This window comes from Chionomys nivalis, chromosome 20, assembly GCF_950005125.1.
Source record: "Chionomys nivalis chromosome 20, mChiNiv1.1, whole genome shotgun sequence".
NCBI lineage: Eukaryota > Metazoa > Chordata > Mammalia > Rodentia > Cricetidae > Chionomys > Chionomys nivalis.
Genome location: NC_080105.1, coordinates 30610849 through 30632154, shown reverse-complemented (window position 1 = coordinate 30632154; position 21306 = coordinate 30610849). Strand labels below are relative to the sequence as shown.

At 44.2% G+C, this 21306-nt stretch overlaps 1 protein-coding gene across 3 annotated transcripts in view; it reads right to left on the bottom strand.

The window, feature by feature from the left end:
* Positions 1–21306, bottom strand: part of Stox2 (storkhead box 2) — a 217333-nt gene that overhangs the window by 29762 nt on the left and 166265 nt on the right. Inside the window, exon 2 of one of the 3 annotated variants that reach the window (XM_057752383.1) lies at positions 1861–1980. The exons of the other annotated variants lie outside the window; for them this stretch is intronic. Within the exon in view, the coding sequence (XP_057608366.1) occupies positions 1861–1885 (25 nt within the window). The 5' untranslated portion in view covers positions 1886–1980. The remainder of the gene's footprint in view (positions 1–1860; positions 1981–21306) is intronic. 3 annotated transcript variants of the gene reach the window in all.

Sequence of the window (21306 nt, the reverse complement as noted above, 5' to 3'; positions counted from 1 at the left end):
GTTATCACAGAGACACTGACAACACTGTTCACAGTAACTAAATTATGGAACCAACTTAGGTATGTAACAACAGAGGAATGGAAACAAAACGTGTATGTGTAAGCTCTCACACACACAAACACACACACACACACACACACACACACCACACAGACATTTTAGCCCTAAAGAATGAGGTTACATCGTTTTCAGGAAAATGGGTACCACTGGAGACAATTGTATTCAGACAATGAAATCAATCTCAGAAAGACAAATAGCATATTTTCTCTTGTCTGTGGTAGTTGGATTTTACAGAGATACATAAAATCATGTACGTTACATTTGGCATAAAAATAGCAGGGAAACTGGACAGGGGCCTAGCAGGAGGGAGAAGGGGGAGAAAAAGGAAGCTAAGGAGGTGGAGGGGTGCAGAGACACGAGGCACCATCGACTTCTGCACAAAGATGTCCCTGTGTGATGATGCCGTACAATGACCACACACAACAGAAACCCAAAGGAAGGGAGATGGGGTGGATGAACAAACTTCATGTTGCGACAGTGTCCTCTATTGGGAGAGTTTATGTGGAAGAGGGGTCTTAAAGGGGGGCTCCAAGGATCAGCAGAACCAGCAGGCTGGAGGTTCCTCGGCAAGCACTCTCCTGACCAAGCATCCTTTGAGACCAACTTGGCATCCTCAATTATAATGAACCAAAGCATCCTTAGTAACGAGAAAAGAAAGGCACCACGCTTTCTTTCCCTTGGTGGAAGGGGGAACTGTGAGCATGGCCGCAACCACAGAGAGAGAAGAGGGGACCTGCCAATGGAGACTTGGACTTGTTTTAAAACATTCCAATTATGCAAATTACATAAAGGACCTAATACTCTGAGACATATCGTTACTAAAGAACAATATTGAGACTACATTTGGGGAGGTGGCAAAAAAAAAAAATCGTATTTTCAGATGCCGTTTTTGTGTTGGTGAATGCAATCCGGCAAGTATTTTTACCATTTTTTAAAAAAGATTTTGTGTGAAAAGCTCATGGATGTTATAAAAAAAAATAATAGCCCTGTAATAATCAAACTCCTAAACAAGACCCTAATGAAATACACCAACTGTGTGAGTTCATAGAAGCCTCAATGTGATGCTCTTCTTAGAAAGCCTCTGGCTCTGAGGTGTAAATCGGACCCCCTCAGCCTTGACTGGGGGGCATGTGGTCTCTAAGGGTGTAAATAGGACTCCCTTACCCTTGACTGGGGGGCATGCGGTCTCTTGAGTGTGTAAATCGGACTCCTTCAGCCTTGAGTGTGATATATGTGGGGCCCAGGTCAAATAACACACATCTCATGAACTATATATTAAACTGAAGAGCCAGGCGGTGGTGGTGGCCCATGCCTTTAATCTCAGCACTTGGGAGGCAGAAGTAGGTGGATCTCAGTGAGTTTGAGGCCAGCCTGGTCTACCGAGTGAGTTCCAGGACAGCCAGGGCTGTTACACAGAGAAATCCCGTCCAGGAAAAAAGAAAAAAAAAGAAGAAGAGAAAAAAAAATCCAAAGATATTTTTCCCTTGGAGGAGTGAGAGAGACATGAAGAGAATGGAAATGCCAAGCACGCTAACTACTTCCTAGCCTCGGATCTACAGCTGCTCACTTTCTGGCCCCAGTGCAGCAATGGCTCATGATGGTGTGGTCACATGCAATGGGCAGCCTCCATGGGAGAGTCTGGACCGCCTGAGGTGAAGGTGGAGGGCACACTAAGAGTAAGACCACTTCTCAGAGGTCCGCTCGCCCAGGTCACAGGTGGTATCGACATTTTTTAACATATATAGATATATAACTTTTTTTCATACAACAATTTTTGAAATAAAAGCAGGGGAAACCTACCTGACCCTTTCTGGACTGGCTCCATTCCCCAGGTAGCTTTGATGCTAAAGCCTGGTGCATGCTAGGGGAACGCATCCAAGCACAAGAAGGAGCCAGTAACAGAAATGGACGTCCTAGAATCTGTAATAAGAAGAGAGAGTAAACGTTCGAGCAATCGTATCCTAAATGAGCATTTTAGATTGGTTACCGCAGGCCTGTGGAACACAACAACAAACCGGCGCTTTACCTTGAAAGGTATAAATATTTGAAATGGGCTAAAGAGCCCTGGGCTCTTCTTACAAATCAGGGCTTGTGACGCGGAGACAAGTTCCGTCAAAAGCACCTACCAAAGGCTCTGTGGGTGTACTTTGCTGGTAATGGTTTTACAAACGGAGAGGGGGGAACGAATCATCTTTACCACCCTGTCGTCCTATTTGCATGAAACGGCTGCATCCGGATGCACGGACGCCTAGCCCACAGATCCCAGCCCTGAGGAGTGAGCCAACATCCCACTGCGGTGTCTCGGGATCTGCAGCGTCATTCCTCTTCCGATGCCTCTCTGCAAAGTGAAGTCGCAGGGACCAATCAGCCTGACTTCTCACTCCCCTGCCCAGAATCCTTTGTGAGCTGAAATGAGTCATCGCTCCCAGAAAAGCTACAGCCTGTGTGTGTGTCTGTTAGCTCCTTTGTCTGTGCGGTGCAGTGTGGGGACTTGGAGGGCAGGACAGACCCCAGGTGCAGGGGCTAAGGAGCACACGCTCCTCTCCAAGGGACCCAGACACCATCACGTGCATTAGTTTCCCCAACACATTTATTTTTTTTTAATCACCAAAAGTAAAGAGGGCACATACCTCCAAAATGCTTGAAGAAAGAACACACATAAAATTTGATCTGGCACCATATACTCAACAAACCGCAATCAAAGGCCGGCTACATTGTCCTATTTTTTTGTTTGTTTATTTTTAGGGCGGTTCTATAGCACACAGAATCAAAGTTCAGTCGCAGTGAGCTATTGCCATGAATTCCAGTTACTGCGCAAGTCTCTGCAAACCCAGGGCTCGGCATCGCGTCAGGCTGCTGCCGGGGCAAGCGGTGCAGCTCCGCCACTGCCCATAAAGGCAGCATCGGGGAATGAGGTCACTATGTCAGGAGCTCAGGCGCGGCTTCAGGCTCTCTGGAGCTCACAGCACAACCGGTAGGAGTCAACAGGGTTTGTGGTTTTGTGTCGCAGCTTTGTTTGCTTTTCAAAATTTTTAAAAAGAAATCCTATGTCTAAGATCAGGAAGGGAAGAAAAAAAAATCAGTTCCGTGTCTATGCAAAAAAATGTCTTGTTCGTTGCACCATCTGTAGCAAGCTCATTATTAGCCCACGCTGAATACCTCCTACATTTGTGTGTGTATGTGTTATATATAAATACGTACAAACATGCAATGATACACACACACACGCATGCACACACACACCAGACTCTATAGGGCAGAATTACTGAGACAACATTCGGCTTTGTACTGACAGATGAAACACCATCACAGTGTTCTCAGGCAGAGAAGGGGATGAAGGTGCACGGAAGACAGAAGGCAGGGACATCAACCATCACACAAAGCTCAGAAGATAAAAAAAATGGAGTCTGGGGAAAAAAAAATAATAATGAAGAAAGAAATGAACAGTACTGTATTCAAACAGCAGCACCCAGTCCCCCAGACAGGCAGCCTTACTCTCTCACCTCAGGACCAAACAGACACACCCATCAGTGATCCCACTCTCACTACCAGACAGATCTGGGCTGCAGATGATGTCTGGACAGCAAGTTCACCGCTTCCTCATGAACACAGCAGCCACACTACAGACAGAAGGTACCGCGGAAGCCAGTCACTACAAACACGAAGTCCTCAACACGGTCCTTCCAATTTACTTCTATCCTTCCTTTCTCGAGACAGAATCTTACTCTGTAGCCCAGGCTAGCCTGAAACTGCCTGTAATCCTCGTGCCTCAGTCCCAAAAGTGCTATGAGGATGATGAGCATTAACCTCCATACTGTCAGCTCTTCCAAACTGCTAAGCTGGGAGGCTCCCTAAGTGGATCAGCAGGCTGGGCCACCTGAACCTTGTTGTGCCATTCCTTTGCTTCAGCCTATTCAGAGACACACTGCCATGAAACTCAGGTCCTATCCCAAGCCATCCTCTGGCTCTCTCCAATCACTCTCTCCCCTATAGGGAGTCATTCCCAGTCTGGCCTTGGGAAGCTGTGACAACATTTAACCCTCTTTGGCCTGTCAATACATCCAATAGCTACAAATATCCATCAGCCTGGTTCCTACATACCAGACCGCCTCTTCTCTAGTTGCTTGCTACCTTAGATGCCCAGTAAGTATGCGACGCAGACTGTGTATTCATTTATTGGTCCACTGATAGGTTTGATTCCAAGCAAACGAGTCAAAAGCTTTGGTGTATGTCATCTTCTGGCTCCTTTCATACCCTCAGTCCCCATGGGTTTCTTCCTTTGCTCGCTCTTTCCATGCTGGGGACACCAGGGTCCCCCTGTGGCACTACTGAGGCTTTGTCATGAACTCCACTCATTGATGAGTGTAGTAGACGTTAGCTATTGTGTATCCCCAACAATCCCTCAATAACTATCACTAAATTAGGCAACGCTTTGACTTATTGAAGCCTTTGACCTATCAAGGCTTCATGCACTTAAAAAAAAAACTATGAATTATATCGTTTATGCTTTTTTTTAGAAATGGTTTGGTCTTGAATTTCCTTTCTAAGGTATTCTTAACTCTCTCCTCCTGGTCAGTCACTGTAGTCTGAACCTGGGGCTCAGGACTGGAGCTTTCTATCAATGCAACCCCCAAATAATCACTTCTCTTTTAATGTAGCTGAATCCTTTATTATAAAGCCAGCAAAATCTACCCAATGCATCTATGAAGGTCAGTCTTAATCCAGTCTGGATTAAGAATCACTTAGGACATGGGCAGGGGTAGCATATGACTTTAATCCCAGCACTTGGGAGGTGGAGGCAGTCAGATCTCTATGAGTTCAAAGCCAGCCTGGTCTATAAAGCAAGTTCCAAAACAGTCAGGGCTGTTCCACAGAAAAACCCTGTTTCAGGGGGAAAAGAAAAAAGCCACCACCACAACAAAATAATCAGCTAGGCGACACACTTCCAGGTGTTTGTTAGCGGTTTCCAAAGAGACTCAGCTGAGAAAGAAAGATCACTGAATATGGGAAGCCAGCTGAACACCAGTATCTGTCTTTCCCCTTAGTTACTACGGATTCGACATAGTCACCTTCCTTTCTGCCACCATGACAGCGTCATTAGCCCTCACAGCCTAAGGCACTCCAGGGAAGTATCAGACCATTGTACCTACTACTAACAGCTAAAGATTCCACTTTCCTCTTTGTCTATTAATGTCAAATCAGTGAATAAGCAAAAATAAAAGCCCAACCACCCAAGGGGATAGAAAACGACCGCTAAAGACGTGTTCGAAGTTTCCAATATCTAAACATAAATGTCTCCATCCAGATATGGGTCTTTTCTGTTCATAGATAGAAGCACCTAACCCTTACAAGAAATCTGAAAGATAAGTTCTGGTAAGATCCCCATTTTTAAAAGAGTCAACCTGCCTCCTTCCAGATGGTACAACCACTGAGTGCAAGGCAGGACTGAATCCCAGAGAGTTGGCACACACACGCGAGTGTGAGTGCACACACACACATAACACACTTGCACACACACACGAGTGCATATACACTATCTCTCAACATAATAACCATCAGAAAAAAAATCATTTAAGAAACATAAACCTCAAATTTTAAATTAAAACCAAAGCCAATTGCTGACTTAGCATGTGAGGCCAAAGTGGCTAATGTCACGGGTCAGATTCTATCAGTAACAGGTGGCTCTATCCAGGTCTAGAGAGTCTGGTCAGCTGCACTCTGGCCTCAGATGCAGCTTTCATTGAAAGACCATGCAGAGGAATTCAAAATACCTGTCAATGCTACAAACAAGCTTTCTTTGCTGTTCTGTTAATAGCGGGATGAACTGTATGATAGAGATCTATTAGCCTCAAATCAGAAACGTGTGCAAGAAAGGCTGTGGTGATAGCTCATTTGAACAAGCGCTGGCCTTGCAAGTACAAGTGTCCAAATTCAGTGCCCAGAACCTTTAAAAAAAAAAAAAAACCCTTATATAATGTCAGCCACGGAGAGGCAAAGACAGGCAGATATCTGGAGCTCACTGGCCCACTAGCCTGGCTTACTTTGTGAACTCCAGGTCAATTGCAGACCCCGTCTCGATTGTTTTGAATTGCATCATGCCTAAAGAATGACACCTGGGGTTGTCCTCCAGCTTTTGCAGATAATGTGTGCACCTGTGGGTGTGCACATAGGCAGCCGCACGCAGACGCGCAAAATAGTAACAGACAAGGAAAACATTTGAGACAAGTTTTAGACAAGAGAGAGCATGAAGGTCAAAAGTGACCCGCAGTCATAATGAGCAGCCCCCTCTCCCCCACCGCCTGCCTTCGGTCCCTGGAGTCATGGCTTCAGGGAGAGCGATGGTTTACAACCATCTTCCAGGGGACCCCACAGGTGACCTGTCCAGTTGACGAGGTGTGAAGAAGAGGTGGTGCTTGGCACTGGAATGCCTCCTTGGCAGAAGAGTAAACTCCATGGCAGCCGGAGTGACAGAGTCATGAAGAGTTGTAATCAACATTGGGATGACTAACCGTCTGGCAAAGGCTTTGGGCTGCTCCCCGTGAAAAAGGAGAGAGCGGTGCACACACCCTTGAATCAACTGAAAGTGTCTGCCGGAAGCTTCACTGGAACCTCGTATGGTTACCAGGGATAGTTTAAATACGTACAGGATTGACATACATGATTCATGGAGTGCACACTTTTCTTCACAAATGACTTCTACCTTCAGAAGCTCAAAATACGCTGGAGTAGAAAAGAAACTCACACCTAACTACAAAGAAATACAGGGCAGGACCTGTCAAAGGCGAAGCAGCCCGGGGAGCATCTAGAAAACGCAGGAGGAAAGACCTGGGGCTGGAGCAAACGGGAATGATGTCAGAGGAGAGGTGAACCACTTCCCGAACCTGCAAGGTGAAAGAAGAAAGAAAGGCACCCCCACTCGACCATAAGCTCTGGAAAAAGAGGAGTTTTTTGCAGGCTTTGTGTTAAAACTGTGTTCCCGGAAAGTGCCTTGCCCAAACAACCTAAGTATTAAGCATACACTGAAGGAAGGAATTACCAAGATGCAGTTTCCAGAGGCGGGTAGAGAACAAGCCTCGCAGGGCTGAGTACTCATTCCGAGAATGAAAGGAAGAGCAGGCGGAATGGGCGGTGCAGGATCAGGGCAGGGGCATCCTATGGGGTAAGATAATTCCCTGCCTTACAGTTGCAGTGGATTCTACTGGCGTTTGTGAACTAGTTAAATTGCATCCCTTAGAAGCTTTCACCTATGTGAACCTACACTCTGAAAATAAAATTGCTGCTAAGCTTTTGGCAACCGGTTAAAGATGAAGGCATGTTGACTACAGCTTTATCATTCACAGAAGAGGGAGAGTGACCCACGAGAACGAAGGAAGGTGATGGCTCCCGATCTGAAAGGAGTCACCAGGGAAAGCATGGTGAGACCTGGCGAGAGCTTCAGGGAGACTGAAGCAGCAAGGAGGCGCAGCACAGGTGCGTACGGAAAGACGGAAGAAGAGGAAAGACAAGGCCAGCTCACCAGACAGCAAAGTAAAGATAAATAGAGATGATGTGGTTAAGAAGGTTCATGGTGTTTTAGAGAAAGGCTGGTTTCCTGTCTAGATTGGCTAAGATGGACACATACACACACACACACACACACACACACACACACACGCCTCATCAGGGAATAAAATGAACAAGGGATATAAGAAATGATCTATTCTTTGATAACATACCAACAAGATTTTCTAGCATGAATAAATTAGGGATTATCCAACATGCAATTGAGCTGCCATGTAGCTCAGTGGTATAGTGCTTGCTAGGAGGCATGCGGGTCCGGGTTCGATTCCCAGCACAGGGAAGGAGGGACGTGCGTTCCTTGGAGCGCCACACACCTAACACTGACTGCCCAGACTCCATACAAAAGCCTCGGCCAGAGCAGAGGCCTGGCATTTGGAGTATTGCGTGGTGTGGAATATTAGTGCAAACTAAGAAAAGAAATCATAGAAGAGAATCCTCCACAGAATAATTCCTGAGCGCCAGCACCAGCTTGGATTTCCCTGGCTGCACAAAAGCCGATAAAAAGACACAACTTAAAAATTCAACAAGAGAGACTTTAAGGAAAACAGAAAGTTCCAGAGTTTCCAGGGCCTCTCTAGTTCAGGATTTACTGAGCTAAGTGCATTTCTCTAATGAGAGAAGAAACAATTTCAATTAAAGTTGGATTAGATGCAACAGAGGATGGAAAAGGCAATTAAGTATCTGAAGAGCAAACACCCTTGGTCTCCCTCCAGGTAGGAGAGGCCACAGACACGAGGACCCGATGAGGGTCTGACCACTCTGCCTCCCGGCTTTGCAGCAGGCTTTTTACCAGAATGGTTCTCACGGGTCAGACTAGAGTAAGGATGGGGAGACCTAGGAGACAGCAGAAGCTATTCAGTACCTTGTCCTTTGACAGGGGACGATGTCACAGCCTAAATGGGAGAGCAGGCTTGATCAGGTGACAGAGTTAGAAGCTAAGCCGAAACTAGCACCCTGTCTTTTGGTTGTGTGTTACTCTATCAACTATACTAAATATTAGTTTATAAATACATTAAAAGAAAGTTAATACCATTACCTTATAAAATATATGAAAGGAGGCTACACTCTAAAGCTTCTCCAGATGTCTTTCAGATAAGAAAATACAAATTAAATATGCAGATTCCAAAGTATAGTGTGATGTCCACTATTTTTTTTCTTGCTTTTAGCTCCTCTAACCAACATCTGAAGACAAGAAAGGAAAAGAAGGAGGCACGGGGGTGAGTGTGGCGATGCGCACTTGGGATCCTAACTCCTGGGAGAATTCGAGGCTCTGGGAAGCTGGCCACAAAGGCGATTCAGACAAAGAAAGCAAAGTGGGGGAAAAAATAAGAGCCTGTAGGATTTTTTTAATTTTAGTTTTGATGAAAATTTTAATTTTTTTTTTAAATAAAATGGCCAGAAAACTATGGAAACCGCAAACCTGAGCTATCGCTCTTCATTAGACTATTACTGCATTGTGTTTGGGTGTGTGGGGTCACATTGGTGACCTATTTACTGCATCATGTTTGGGTGTGTGGGGTCACATTGGTGACCTATTTACTGCATCGTGTTTGGGTGTGTGGGGTCACATTGGTGACCTATTATTACATCGTGTTTAGGTGTGTGGGGTCACACTGGTGACCTATTTACTACATCGTGTTTGGGTATGTGGGGTCACATTGGTGACCGACTGAGCTAAATCACAACTCGAGAACAACTCTCAGACGTTCCTACCAAGTTGCTCCTACTGTCTCCACCTGCAAGGAGAGTGAAGGCGTGTTTTTAAAAGTCGCAGTTTGTAGGGGTAAAAGTGAAGTCCTATTGATGATTGACTCTTTAGTGTACGTATGTGCACACGTATATGTGTGGAAACCAGAGGTCAACTGTGTCTTCCTTAGTTCCTCTCCACTGTAATGTTTTGAGACAGGGACTCTCGCTGAGTCTGAAGTTCACTGAGTCAGCAAACTGGTTAGAGGTGCCGGCTCAGGAACACACCTGCAATCACAGACGCATCATGGCCAGCTTTTTAGGAGGGTGTATGGGATCCATATTTGGGTCCTTATGACTACTCAGCAAACACTTGACCAGCTAGGCCATCTCTCAAGGCCCCAGACTCCATTTCGAAGACTTCACAACAGACTGCTGTCTGGATCGCAAAACTTTCAAATGTATTTACATTCTGCACTGGTTTCCAGAATTTGCAGGTGAGCTCCCCTTTGGGGAGTGTCTGTGTTTATCCTGCGGTTACAACCAAAGCCAGTCAGTGTATGGTCCCAATCTCTGGAGACAATTATGCCCCATGTTTGAGAAGCAGCAAATCCACCTGAAAGCAGCCCTTAGAATGGTATTTCCCAATTAGTCTCTGTTGCTTTAAAGATACAGCGTTATTGAAACCTGGAGCTCTTTTTGCTGGAATTTGTTATAAGGTCAAAGAACAGAGAAACTAAATTACTCTATCACTGGCTTATTTAATCAGGGCTGAGTTACCGCTCTGTGGGCGTCATTCCTTCTGTAAGGTTGAATCGTGGGAAACATGAAGGGTGCAAAGGCTGCCACATTTTTTTAAAAAGAAGACGCAGCTATGGAAGTAACCTCTGGCCTCAAGGTGCTTCCAATTAAGTGAGGAATGGAAAGTCAACACACATGAAAAGGAGGTACGGAATACTTTCCCACACGGCACTGGGTACAAGAAACAAGAAACTGGGCACTGGGAACAAGTCCAAACTAAGTGTAAAGCAGTACTGGCCAGAAAGTTCCACCACGAAGCTGAACTTAGCCTGGCTGGAGGTGAATATGTACTCTGTGTGTGTGTGTGTGTGTGTGGTTGCACATGAGTTTAGGTGCATGTGCATACAAACATATACACGGCTGGAGACTGGCTCCAGGAGTCTTCCTCAGTTGCTTCTTCTTCAAGGCAAGATTTCTCATTGAGCCCAGAACTAGTTGATAGACTACCTGAGCCCCTGCCTCTGAGTTCCAGGCACTGGAGTTACCACTGAACCCCATCCTGCCTGTACCAGTCCTTAGATTTGTACAGCAGGTCTTTACCTACTGAGTTATCCCCCTGGGCCAGCTGTGACTTCTGTTAGCCTCCACAGTGCTTGTCAGAGACAGCAATCCACTGCCTACACACGCTTCCCCTCAGGAGGCTTGAGATCTGTGTCCTGGTTTCCAGACATCTCAAGGTGTCCTGTGACTTGCGCTTAAAGTCTGTTCTGCTGTGGTTCTTATTACCTAGAGTGACACAGGTTCAGACTGTGCCTGCCACCATGCTTTCAACACCTACCAACAGCCAAAACAGTAGTCACTACTTCTCCTCAGTTTCTCTTTTGGGGTTTCTGATACAGATGATCATGAACTGGGAAGAGTAAATGGAAGATTCCAGAAATGAATAATTTGTAGGTTTCCTGTCACATGCTGTTAGGGGTAACATGATGGTGTGTCATCCTAATCCACTCACCTGGGGTGTGGACCACATCTCCATCTAGTGTTTCCACGCTGTATATATTACCTGCACATCAATCACTTAGCAGGGTCTCTGCTAGCAAGCTCACCATTTTTAGACTGTAGTGTCGTGTTCAAGCCTTGTTCACTTAACTAATGCCCCAAAGAACAAGATCAGTAGTGACTTCTGATCTTCCAGCTGTGCTAAAGACAAGCTGTAAGATGCTTGCTTCCCTTGGGTGAAAATACAGGAAGAATTTTGAGGAAATATATCAAGATAACTCTTATCACAGCATACTGTTGTTAATTGTTCTATTTTATTATGAATCGTTGTTGATAAAATATCAGTTATGTCTAACTTTAAAATGTTATCACAGGTAATGCATAGGAAAAACACAATGCTACCAATCAAATCAGTAGCTTCAGTCATCCACTGGGGAATCTTTAAACAATTCTCCCAGAGATAAGGAGACGCCTTCGTATTTGTTGACTTAAAACTACTTCCTGGGTTTCTACCCGCTCTACACCTTCCTTACAGACAACTCACCCACTAACACGTTTATGCTGAGTCAGTTCTCGGTATTTCCAGAAAACAGCACTTACAGAAGTCAGATTACACATATCTATGAATAGCCATTACAACTAGAAAAGAATCCTGATGTCAAAAATAAAAATCAGCCCATATTCTCTGGTCACTTCATAATGTATGGATGAAAATTAACAGAATTTCAGGCCAGGATGTAGCCCAGTGGCAAAGCACTTGCTTGGTGCATGCAAGGTCCTGGCTCCGAGCCTCAGCAACACAGAAACAAATAAAGATAAATAATTTATTCAGTTAATTAGTTGATTCAAATAAAATTAAAAGCTAGGTGCGGCATTACATTCAGGAGATGGTGGCAGAGGGATCATGAGTTTAGGGCCAACAACCTAGGCTATATAGTAGAAACTTGTCTTTTAAAAGCAATCCAACTAAATAAATAGAACTTCTTTGTTGTCTGACATAATGATGATAAAATTTTCTAGATTGGTGCCGTCCAGGAGAAGAACTAGCATTCATGTGTGGCCGATGCCAACTTAAATCAATCAGATTAAAGAGTTAATTTTTCTACTCGTGTGCTCAGTGGCCACAAGGGCTATTATTTGACATACTGGAACATGTTTGTCACTTTAAAACATTTCTACTGAGCAGCCTTGGTCTAGTTAATCAACAGGCAATCATAAAAATCCAGAAACCATCTACTTATGACCATGGCAACCTGCACTGTCAACATAATATTTAAAAATTAACAGATATAAAACTGAGGACTTCTGACATATAGAAAATCTACAGATTAGATGAATAATGTGTAAATAAATGAATAAACAAATGTAACATCACATTCAACATACAGTCAGCATTCCAAAACTTCCTTTTACTGTTTCTAACAGACTTCTAATCCCGAGGAGCCACCAAGCCATTCTCTGTATCCCTCATTCTGCCTTTTCTAGATTGTCCTAAGGGTGGAGTCATACTCGTTTTCCAGACTGGCTGCTATCATTGAGCACAGTGCTGAGGTTCATCCACGACAGTCAGAATGCAACCTCTGGTTCTTAGGGTATGGATATGGTTAACCCCACTGGAACTGCTAAACTATTTAGCAGACAGACCGCACAATTTTGTAGTTCAAGTAGCAGCTTTGTGGAAGATTTCCTGTGAGTTTTCTCCCTGGCCCGTCAAGCTCTCTGCAGTAAGAGTAGCTTTATTTCTATTTGCAGGTCTTACCTTGTAATGGCTAGGGATTCCAGCATGAGGTGGACCAGGAACCGGGAAATCTCTGCCCCGTTCTCAGTCTTGAAGGCAGGCTATTTCATCTTTCCCATTATTCTATCAGTCATAAACTTTTATTATCAAGTCAAGAAACTTGTCTTTTATTCATAAATTATTAGAAGCTATTAAGTTAATTTTGTTGGCTGTCTGGTCAGTTATCTGAGCTTTCTTCTTTGTGTGTTAATGTGGTAGATTACAGTCATTGATTCTCAAGCCCTGGATTAACCCTTCCACCCTAAGCCTTAAACCACAAAGCTATTACCATTACTGTTTTTATATATCATGGAATTTACCTTACTAATGTTTCATAGAAGGTTTTTCTGCCTCTGTTCATAGAGGACATGGTCTCCACTGTACAGTACCATCTTTGGTTCTGGCGTCAGGATAAGGATGAGTTTATAAAATGAGTTGGGAACTATTGTCTGCCTTTCTATTTCTGAATCAGAACACGTGTTAGTTCTATGAACGTTTGGTAGTGCTCTCCGGTGAAGCCGTCTGGACCTGGAGTATCTTGACATGTGACCCTTTTGTAAAGCTTCAGACTTAATGTCCACTGAGAAGACAGGACTAGCCAGGCAACGCATTTCTTCTCAGGAAAGTTCTGGTTGCTTATTCTTTTTAGGATTTGATTCACTCATTAAATTATTAAATTTACAGATATAGAGTTGTTTATTTGTTTATTATACTGTATTCCGCTGCCATGATGATATCTCATGTCTCTCATGTCTGCCCACGTGACCGGGACCAAGTCACCATGAGGCAAATTCCTGAAGCCATGAGCCGAAATGAGTCTTTCCTTCCTCAAGTTTCATCTCTGTTGTGCATTATTTCAGAGGAACAAGGTCACTAGCGCCACCTCATACACTTACAACCACTATTTCACTTCTTCGAGTGGTGACTCTGACCACCACATTGATCCATCTCCTCTTCAGGCTATAATTACCACACAGAAGGCTCCATTCATCATTCAACACTTGCCTTCTACGGATTATTCACATTCTAATGAACTTGACAATAATTATATTTGCAAAATACCTCCCACCATTGGGGTTATCTGCTTCTTCATGATGGATGGTATTATCTTCTCGTCACTATGTCTTTGAAACCAAGTCTTCCTCTTATCTAAGAGTGTCATCATCCCACCTTCACATGTGAAGGCCAAGCATAGCTCATCCCAGCCTTTGTGGCTTCTATGGAAAATCCACAAGCATGGCGTTTGGCTTGTTCTGCTATACACGCTGCCTCATTTTCCATCTAGCGGTAAGAGTTTTGTTTTGAACCCAAGGCTTCTTAAAATTCCCTATTCACAGACCATATGACCATAGCTATATAAAATAAGTATCCAAATCAAATATTCCCTGATAATAAGTCATTAAGAAGTTTATTTTAGGGGTGGAAACATTGGCTCAGTTATTAAGAGCACTGACTGGTCTCCTTGAGGACCCAGATTGACTCTCAGCACCCACGCTGCTGCTCACAATCCCAGCTGCCTGTAACTCCAGTTCCAGGGCATCTGACACCCTCTTCTGGCCTTGGCGGGCACTGTGCACTGACATACATGCAGGCAAGACATCCATACATGCAAAATAAAAAAATAATAATAATTAATAAAAAATTTAAAAAGAAATTTATTTTAAAGCAATTCTTTGGTATGCATATACATTTTTTTCACCAGCAAAATGAAAACAAATTTGCATACTAATGAGATGAAATTGCTCATTTATTTCCAGATAAAGAACTAAGTCCCAGCTTAAGAAGTTGGGTTTTAAGTGGTTTATTGCAGGTCTAGCCCAGATTTCCTTGAGTTTCTCCCATTTACATATGTTCAGCTTCCTAAATCTAAAAATTGGTATCTTTTATCAAAACAATCTTTGGCCCATGAATTCCTTCAGTCTACAGTGTTCTGTGCAAAATGGTGGGCATTTGTTATGTTATCCCACACATAGATGCTCTCTTTCACTGTTTCTGTCTCGTTGGGTAAGGCTGGGTAATTTCTCTCTATTTTCCTATCTGCAAACTCTTCCTTTAACTATGCACTATCATTGAGGTCACCCACACATTTATAATGTCGGTGATTATATAGGGCCACTTTGTTCAGAAACCTATTTCCCAGTCCCACAGGTCCCGACTGTGGTTGTAATAGTGATATAAAGTCGTCCTCTGAGAATTCCAGTATCTATGCCACGGCCACGATTGTGACTGTTCGCAGTCATTGCCCATGGGCACCAAGGTCACCTTGACTTCCTCAGATGCTAAACAATTTGAGCAATGATTATCAGACTCTGAGCACTTAAATCCCAGGGGTCGTATTGAATTCATACCGTGTTTTTAGACAGTGGTCAACATGGTTAAGTCCAGGGTGAGAATTTCCAGCCTCCTCCCTGCTATGACTAGATCGACAGTTCAGGGTAAAGGTCTTTATAAGGTCTTTATATGCATGGGGGTCTATCTTCCATGCATCACCCCATCACAGGGTCAATCCCGTGCGATGGGTCTAACACATGTTTCAGCCCTCAGAGTAGAGTCGCTGCTTAGAGTCTGATCCAAACGGGCACAGTGCAGAAGCGAGGTCAACCATAAACTCCCAGAAACTGCATCTCAATCAGAAAGAGAACATGAAGAGCACAGTTGCTTTTGTCAGCAAGGGGACTTCGCTTCCATGCTGGTTAGGGTCAACGGTCAACTAAGAATAGCCTAAGAAGAGACTCTTAACAAGGAATTCTCTAGATCAGGATGGCCTGCAGACATGTCTGGGAGAGGATGGTCTGGACTGTTCAGTGATAAAGGTTCAAGACCCAGCCCACTTCGAGAGGCAGCATTTTATAGGCTGGGTCTTGAGAGGATGAACTGGCCAAGAGAGGATGAAGCTAGTTGAGAACAAACAAGCAAGCATCTTGTCTTGCTTGTCTGACCGTGGCTGTGGCTATGTTATACAATGGGAATCTCAAGCTACTGCCTCTGTGACTCCCTTCATTGATGGACTCTGGACCTGTAAGCCAAAACAATCCTTCCTTCGCTAATTTGTCTTCAGTCAGGATCTTTCATCATAGCCACAGAAAGGAAACTAAGACACCACTGTGGTAGTTTGAATGTAATTGGCCCCCATGATCTCATAGGAAGTTACATATTAGGAGGTGCAGTTTTGTTGGAGTGGGTGTGGCCTTGTTAGCGGAAGTATGTCATTGTGGAGGTGGGCTTTGAGATCTCTAATGCTCAGGATACCGCCTAGTGTCTCAGTTGACTTCCTGTTGCCTACAAGATGTAGGACTCTCAACTACTGTCTGCCTGCATGACACCATGCTCCCGCCATGATGATAACAGACTGAACCTCTGAAACTGTAAGCGAACAGCCCCAATTAAATGTTTTTCCTTCATAAGAGTTGTTGTGGTCATGGTGTCTCCTCACAGCAATACAAACCCTAAGGCAGCCATCCTTCATAGCCTTGGGTGTCTGTCCAGCTCTCACCACTATTGTACTGTATCACAACTGACTACCAATGAGAGAGGAAAACACACACACACACACACAGAGAGACAGAGAGAGACAGAGAGATAGAGAGAGAGAGAGAGAGAGAACACAGCTTGAGCCCCATCCCCTACTCTGTTCAATAGAACCCCTTTTCCCTCTACTCAAGTGAGAACATCATTCTGCCCACACCAGCATGTCCTCTGGATTGTCTACCTCTGAGTCAGCTCTTCATGGAAGAACACTACACACAAAACATATGGTAGCTGGGTTGTGTTTCAAATTTCGATGCCTCCGCCCCCGCTGTGTGCTTGCTACCACCCACTTCTCAGAGACCTGGAGCATTTGGCATCACACATCCTGTCCAGCTAGCTTTACAGCTGCACTCGGTCACAGGGACAGGGAACAGTGGGCTCGCTCCAGCTCTCTTGGAGACAGAATCTGGAGGGACTTGTCACTGTTTCAAATGCTACTGTTACTGCAAAGGGATGTGTGCTCACCTCGGCCTTTGTTTTTAATGAAGATTGACTTTGACTTTAGCACTACTCTCTGTCTCTGTCTCTTTCTCTGTCTGTCTCTCTCTCTCCTTTGTGTCAGTTTTAAAAAATATTTTAAGCTAGGCATAGTGGTGCATGCCTTTAATCCCAACACTCAGGAGGTGAAGGTTGGTAGATTTCTGTGTTCAAGGCCAGCTTGGTCTACAGAGTGAGTTCCAGGACAGCCAGGACTACCTACAAAGAAACTCTGTCTCAAAAAACAACAAACAAACAAACAGAAGGTTCCCTAGCAGTTTACCTGTTTCCCAGGTTTCCCATGTACCCAGTGCTTCATGGCGATGGCAGATAGTCCCAGCTCACTAAACATTACCTGCTTTGCTGTGATTCTGGTTTCCTGGGCATAATATGCTCTTTGGAGTAAGTGATGAGAAGTTAAACTGACGGACACTATGCCAACTGCCCCTCCCTCAAGTCCATCCTCGCATAGTCCTAATGAGCTTTGCCATCAGGATTCTAGAATAGGAGAAATCACCCACAAACCAGATCATTAGCATCAGCTATAATTATGGAGACTATCACCTCTCATTTTAACCCTCCCTCTTTCATCTACAGGGCAAAGAAAAGATTGATGGGTGTGTTCAAAAACTTCCATCTTCTCCTTGGCTGAAGTCACTACAGCTTGGGGGAGAAACAGGTTAAGAGTCTAGACTTTTCCCTGAGAATTACCAGTTCTTCTTCTGCCTCAAGCTGTTGCTACAGTAATCTGCAGAAGATCACTCAGAGATAATCTATGAACTAGACTTCTTCGGTGCCAACAACTCAAAACATTCCACCACAAACAACCTCCAAACTTTACATCTCAACAGTAAGACTTTCCTGCATACATAACAAGTCCCAAATTCTGATGACCTTCCCATTGGTGCATATGACTCCAGCAGTGACCTAAAAAGACTTCCATGAAGGCCAGGTACACGTTACATATGTTAAGCCTTTTGTATAGCAGGGCCATGAGATGCCTGTGGACCAAAAGCCTCGTGTAGACAGCAGAATGCGTGGGCAAGGACATGTCTGGAATTCTACAAGCATATCTGTTAGCAAAGAAAATGTGAAAGTCATACAGGTAGTACAAGCAGATCTACAGAAAGGTTTGTGCATAATAAATAAACTTTTCTACTTTAGCCAAATGGGAAATTGCCACTCTGATCTACAGGTACTTCAGAGGGAGTCAGAGTGAGGCAGAGGAGGCTGCCAGCAGCTGGACACTGGCTATTCTTAAGAATGCCTCCTTAGCAGTCCCTCAAACACCTTCTGAAAAGATCCTTTCTTTATATTTGGGTGTGGATGTGAGGCTACATGAGGTCATGTGTACAACATACACGGAGATGCCCAGCGAGGAGAGAAGAGAATGAATGTCAGGTCCCCTGGACCTGCAGTTACAGGTGGTTGTAAGTTGCCTGGTGGGAAGTCAGGTGTTGGGAATTGAACCTGGGTCCTCTGGGAGAACAGAGAGCACTCTTAACCACTGGTCTATCTCTCCAGTCTGGCAAACACTTTTCACGTACAAATGTGATGGCCACTTTTCCTTCGACATGCTCTGCCATGAGTACTTGGCACCCTTGAATTTGGTGGGAGATTGCGGTGAAACCTGGGTCAGGAAATGGGGCCCAGGGTTTTCTCAGTTAAATAAAATGACCTTGGTCGGGTCAGTATGCTGGGGTTCCTGAAAGCACCCAGTTCAACTGAGAAATCCTCACACTGCTGTTCACCTGTAGCTAAGAGAGCTTGCACAAAATCTGCATGGACATCGCTGGTAGGTATTCAGCAGACTAAGGCTGTATTTGAAGTATCGTTCTTAACACCATTTACTGAAGCTGTGGGCTTGCAATGTGAGCAGAAACTCATTTCTAACTCAGACTCAGGAGAAATTTGGATGAAACGCATGTGTGCATGCATGCACATGCATGAGCAAACACACGCACACCACACACAAACACACACACACACAGTCATAGATGGAACTCAAGAACTGGCAAGAGAATAGAAAGTACTTGCATTGGTCTAAGAACAATGTGGCGTTGTATTCGGAAGGGGAGTGGTCACTGATCTGCAACCTTCATCAGAACTACGGTCACCGGTCATCAATCAATAGTACCCCAACACCAATCATCAATTTAACACTTACAAGCAGCAGATCCTACATGTTTCAAGACCAGGGCTAATACATTAGGAATGAGAAGCAAAGCACACTAAATTTTCACAGTAAATTTTTGTGAATATTGAACTTTTAATGTTCTAAATTCATAAAGCTTAGCCACAGATATTGCGGGTAGGAGTCAGATTAGACCTTCTTTTTCCTCTTTCTAGTTTTACCTTTTGCGCCCTTCTTTGCTGAGTCTCAGCCACACCAAGCTTTTCATGTCACTGTAAGTGGCACATACATTGATGGAGAGACTACAATGACCCGTGCCCATTAGTAAGGTTTCTTTGCTACCTTCCCCCAGACCAGCATGTGTGCCGCCTTAGCATCTTGTAGTAATGGCGTCGGCTCTCACAGGAATAGCACCACTACCCCCTTTAAAGTCCCACACCTCATAAAAGGCCTGTTTTCAGCACAAATGCTGATGAAGAAAGACATTATCCCCAGTGGGATACTCTATCCTGTTTCTCTACGCTAGAATCAAAAACACTCCTGCCTGTATAGTTTAGTCATGTGTACTTCATCATTATACATGCGAACGTGTTCCACGTCTTCATGTTTCACTATTTTCCCTTTATGCCTCCCCAGCCAGCCTACTCTCCAACAAAGAAAGAAAGAAAGAAAGAAGGAAGGAAGGAAGGAAGGAAGGAAGGAAGGAAGGAAGGAAGGAAGGAAGGAAAGAAGGAAAGAAGGAAAGAAGGAAAGAGAGAGAGAGAGAGAGAAAGAAGGAAGGAAGGAAGGAAGGAAGGAAAGAAGGAAAGAAGGAAAGAAGGAAAGAAGGAAAGAGAGAGAGAGAGAAAGAAGGAAGGAAGGAAGGAAGGAAGGAAGGAAGGAAGGAAAGAAGGAAAGAGAGAGAGAGAGAGAGAGAGAGAGAGAGAGAGAGAGAGAAAGAAAGAAAGAAAGAAAGAAAGAAAGAAAGAAAGAAAGAAAGAAAGAAAGAAAGAAGAGGAAAAAGAATCCCCTAGTAACAAAGGTCCTTTTGATAAACTGACTTGAGGTCACAGAGCGGTCCAGGAGAAAGCACTGGTCTTTTCAACAGCAGGATTGTGGCACTAGAGGTGGCAGGATTTCTGTCTCCTGAGCTGTCCTATGCTGGCCACCTGGGAGCCAAACCAGAACTCCCAAATTCTGGTGGATGGATTTGTGATGTGTGGACAATTATCTCACCCATGCCCATGGAGAGAGTGAGCCATTAGGACATCATAAAAAGGTTTTATAAAGAGAAGTCCCTGAAACAAAAAAAGTCTTTCATTAGAGAGAGAGAGAGAGAGAGAGAGAGAGAGAGAGAGAGAGAGAGAGAGAAATGTCCTTTCTTTTAATGTAGTAACGGTGACAATAGATGGTAGGGCTTTAAAAAGTACTTACTTGCCAGAACTGAAAGTTTGCAGTCTTCCATTGATCTACACAGACTTAACTCAAGTATTACTAAGCTGAGTCCACATCCCGAGGACCCTTGGACTGGATTTCTGATGATGAGGGGGGCACTGTAGGTCTTTGTTCTTTACAGCACTAATACATCCTGAACCCGTCCGCCAGCTCTACTGTGACACCCAGACTTTTGAGATCACCATTACAACCCCTGATATCTCTTCACTAATAAAAGACATTAATGTTTGCTTTCCAACTCCCTTGGGTTTGGGGAAATTTTTTTTTAGTGTATATTCATTTATTTTTCAAGTATGTTTCTTACTTTGTGTTTCTTCTTTTATCTTCTCCTACTTCAAAAAGGGGGGATGGTTTTCACCAGGTTTGGAGGGCATGTCTTTAGTGACCATGCCTTTAGTGGAGCCAGAGGCCGGTGGAGCTCTATGAGTTTGAGGTCTCTGGTCTACATAGAGTTCCAGGGTAGCTATATAGTGAGGCCCTGAATCCATAAAACAAGCAAACAAATTAATAAATAAGTATGAAAAGGACTTTCATTATCCAGCTTTCAAAGTTAGCATTAAAATACCATTGGTTAGTGCTGATAAGTTCTATAATTTCTACATATGTTTTACATATATTTTCTTTCATGTGTATGTGTGGGTAGGTACAGGTATATGAGCGCACATATGTGGGGTTAATGTGCACATATGTGGAGACCAGAAGTCAGCACTGTCATCCTCAGTACCTCACCACCTTGCTTTTGAGGCATGGTCTCTTATCGAATCATGAGCTCACAGATCGACTAGACTGACTGGACAGGAAACCCGCCCAGCGCTGGAACGCTGCACCCTGTTTTGTTTGTGGGTGCTGGGGAAGGGAACTCAGGTCTTCATGTTGGACGATGAGCACTCTTACTGACTGAGCCGTCTCT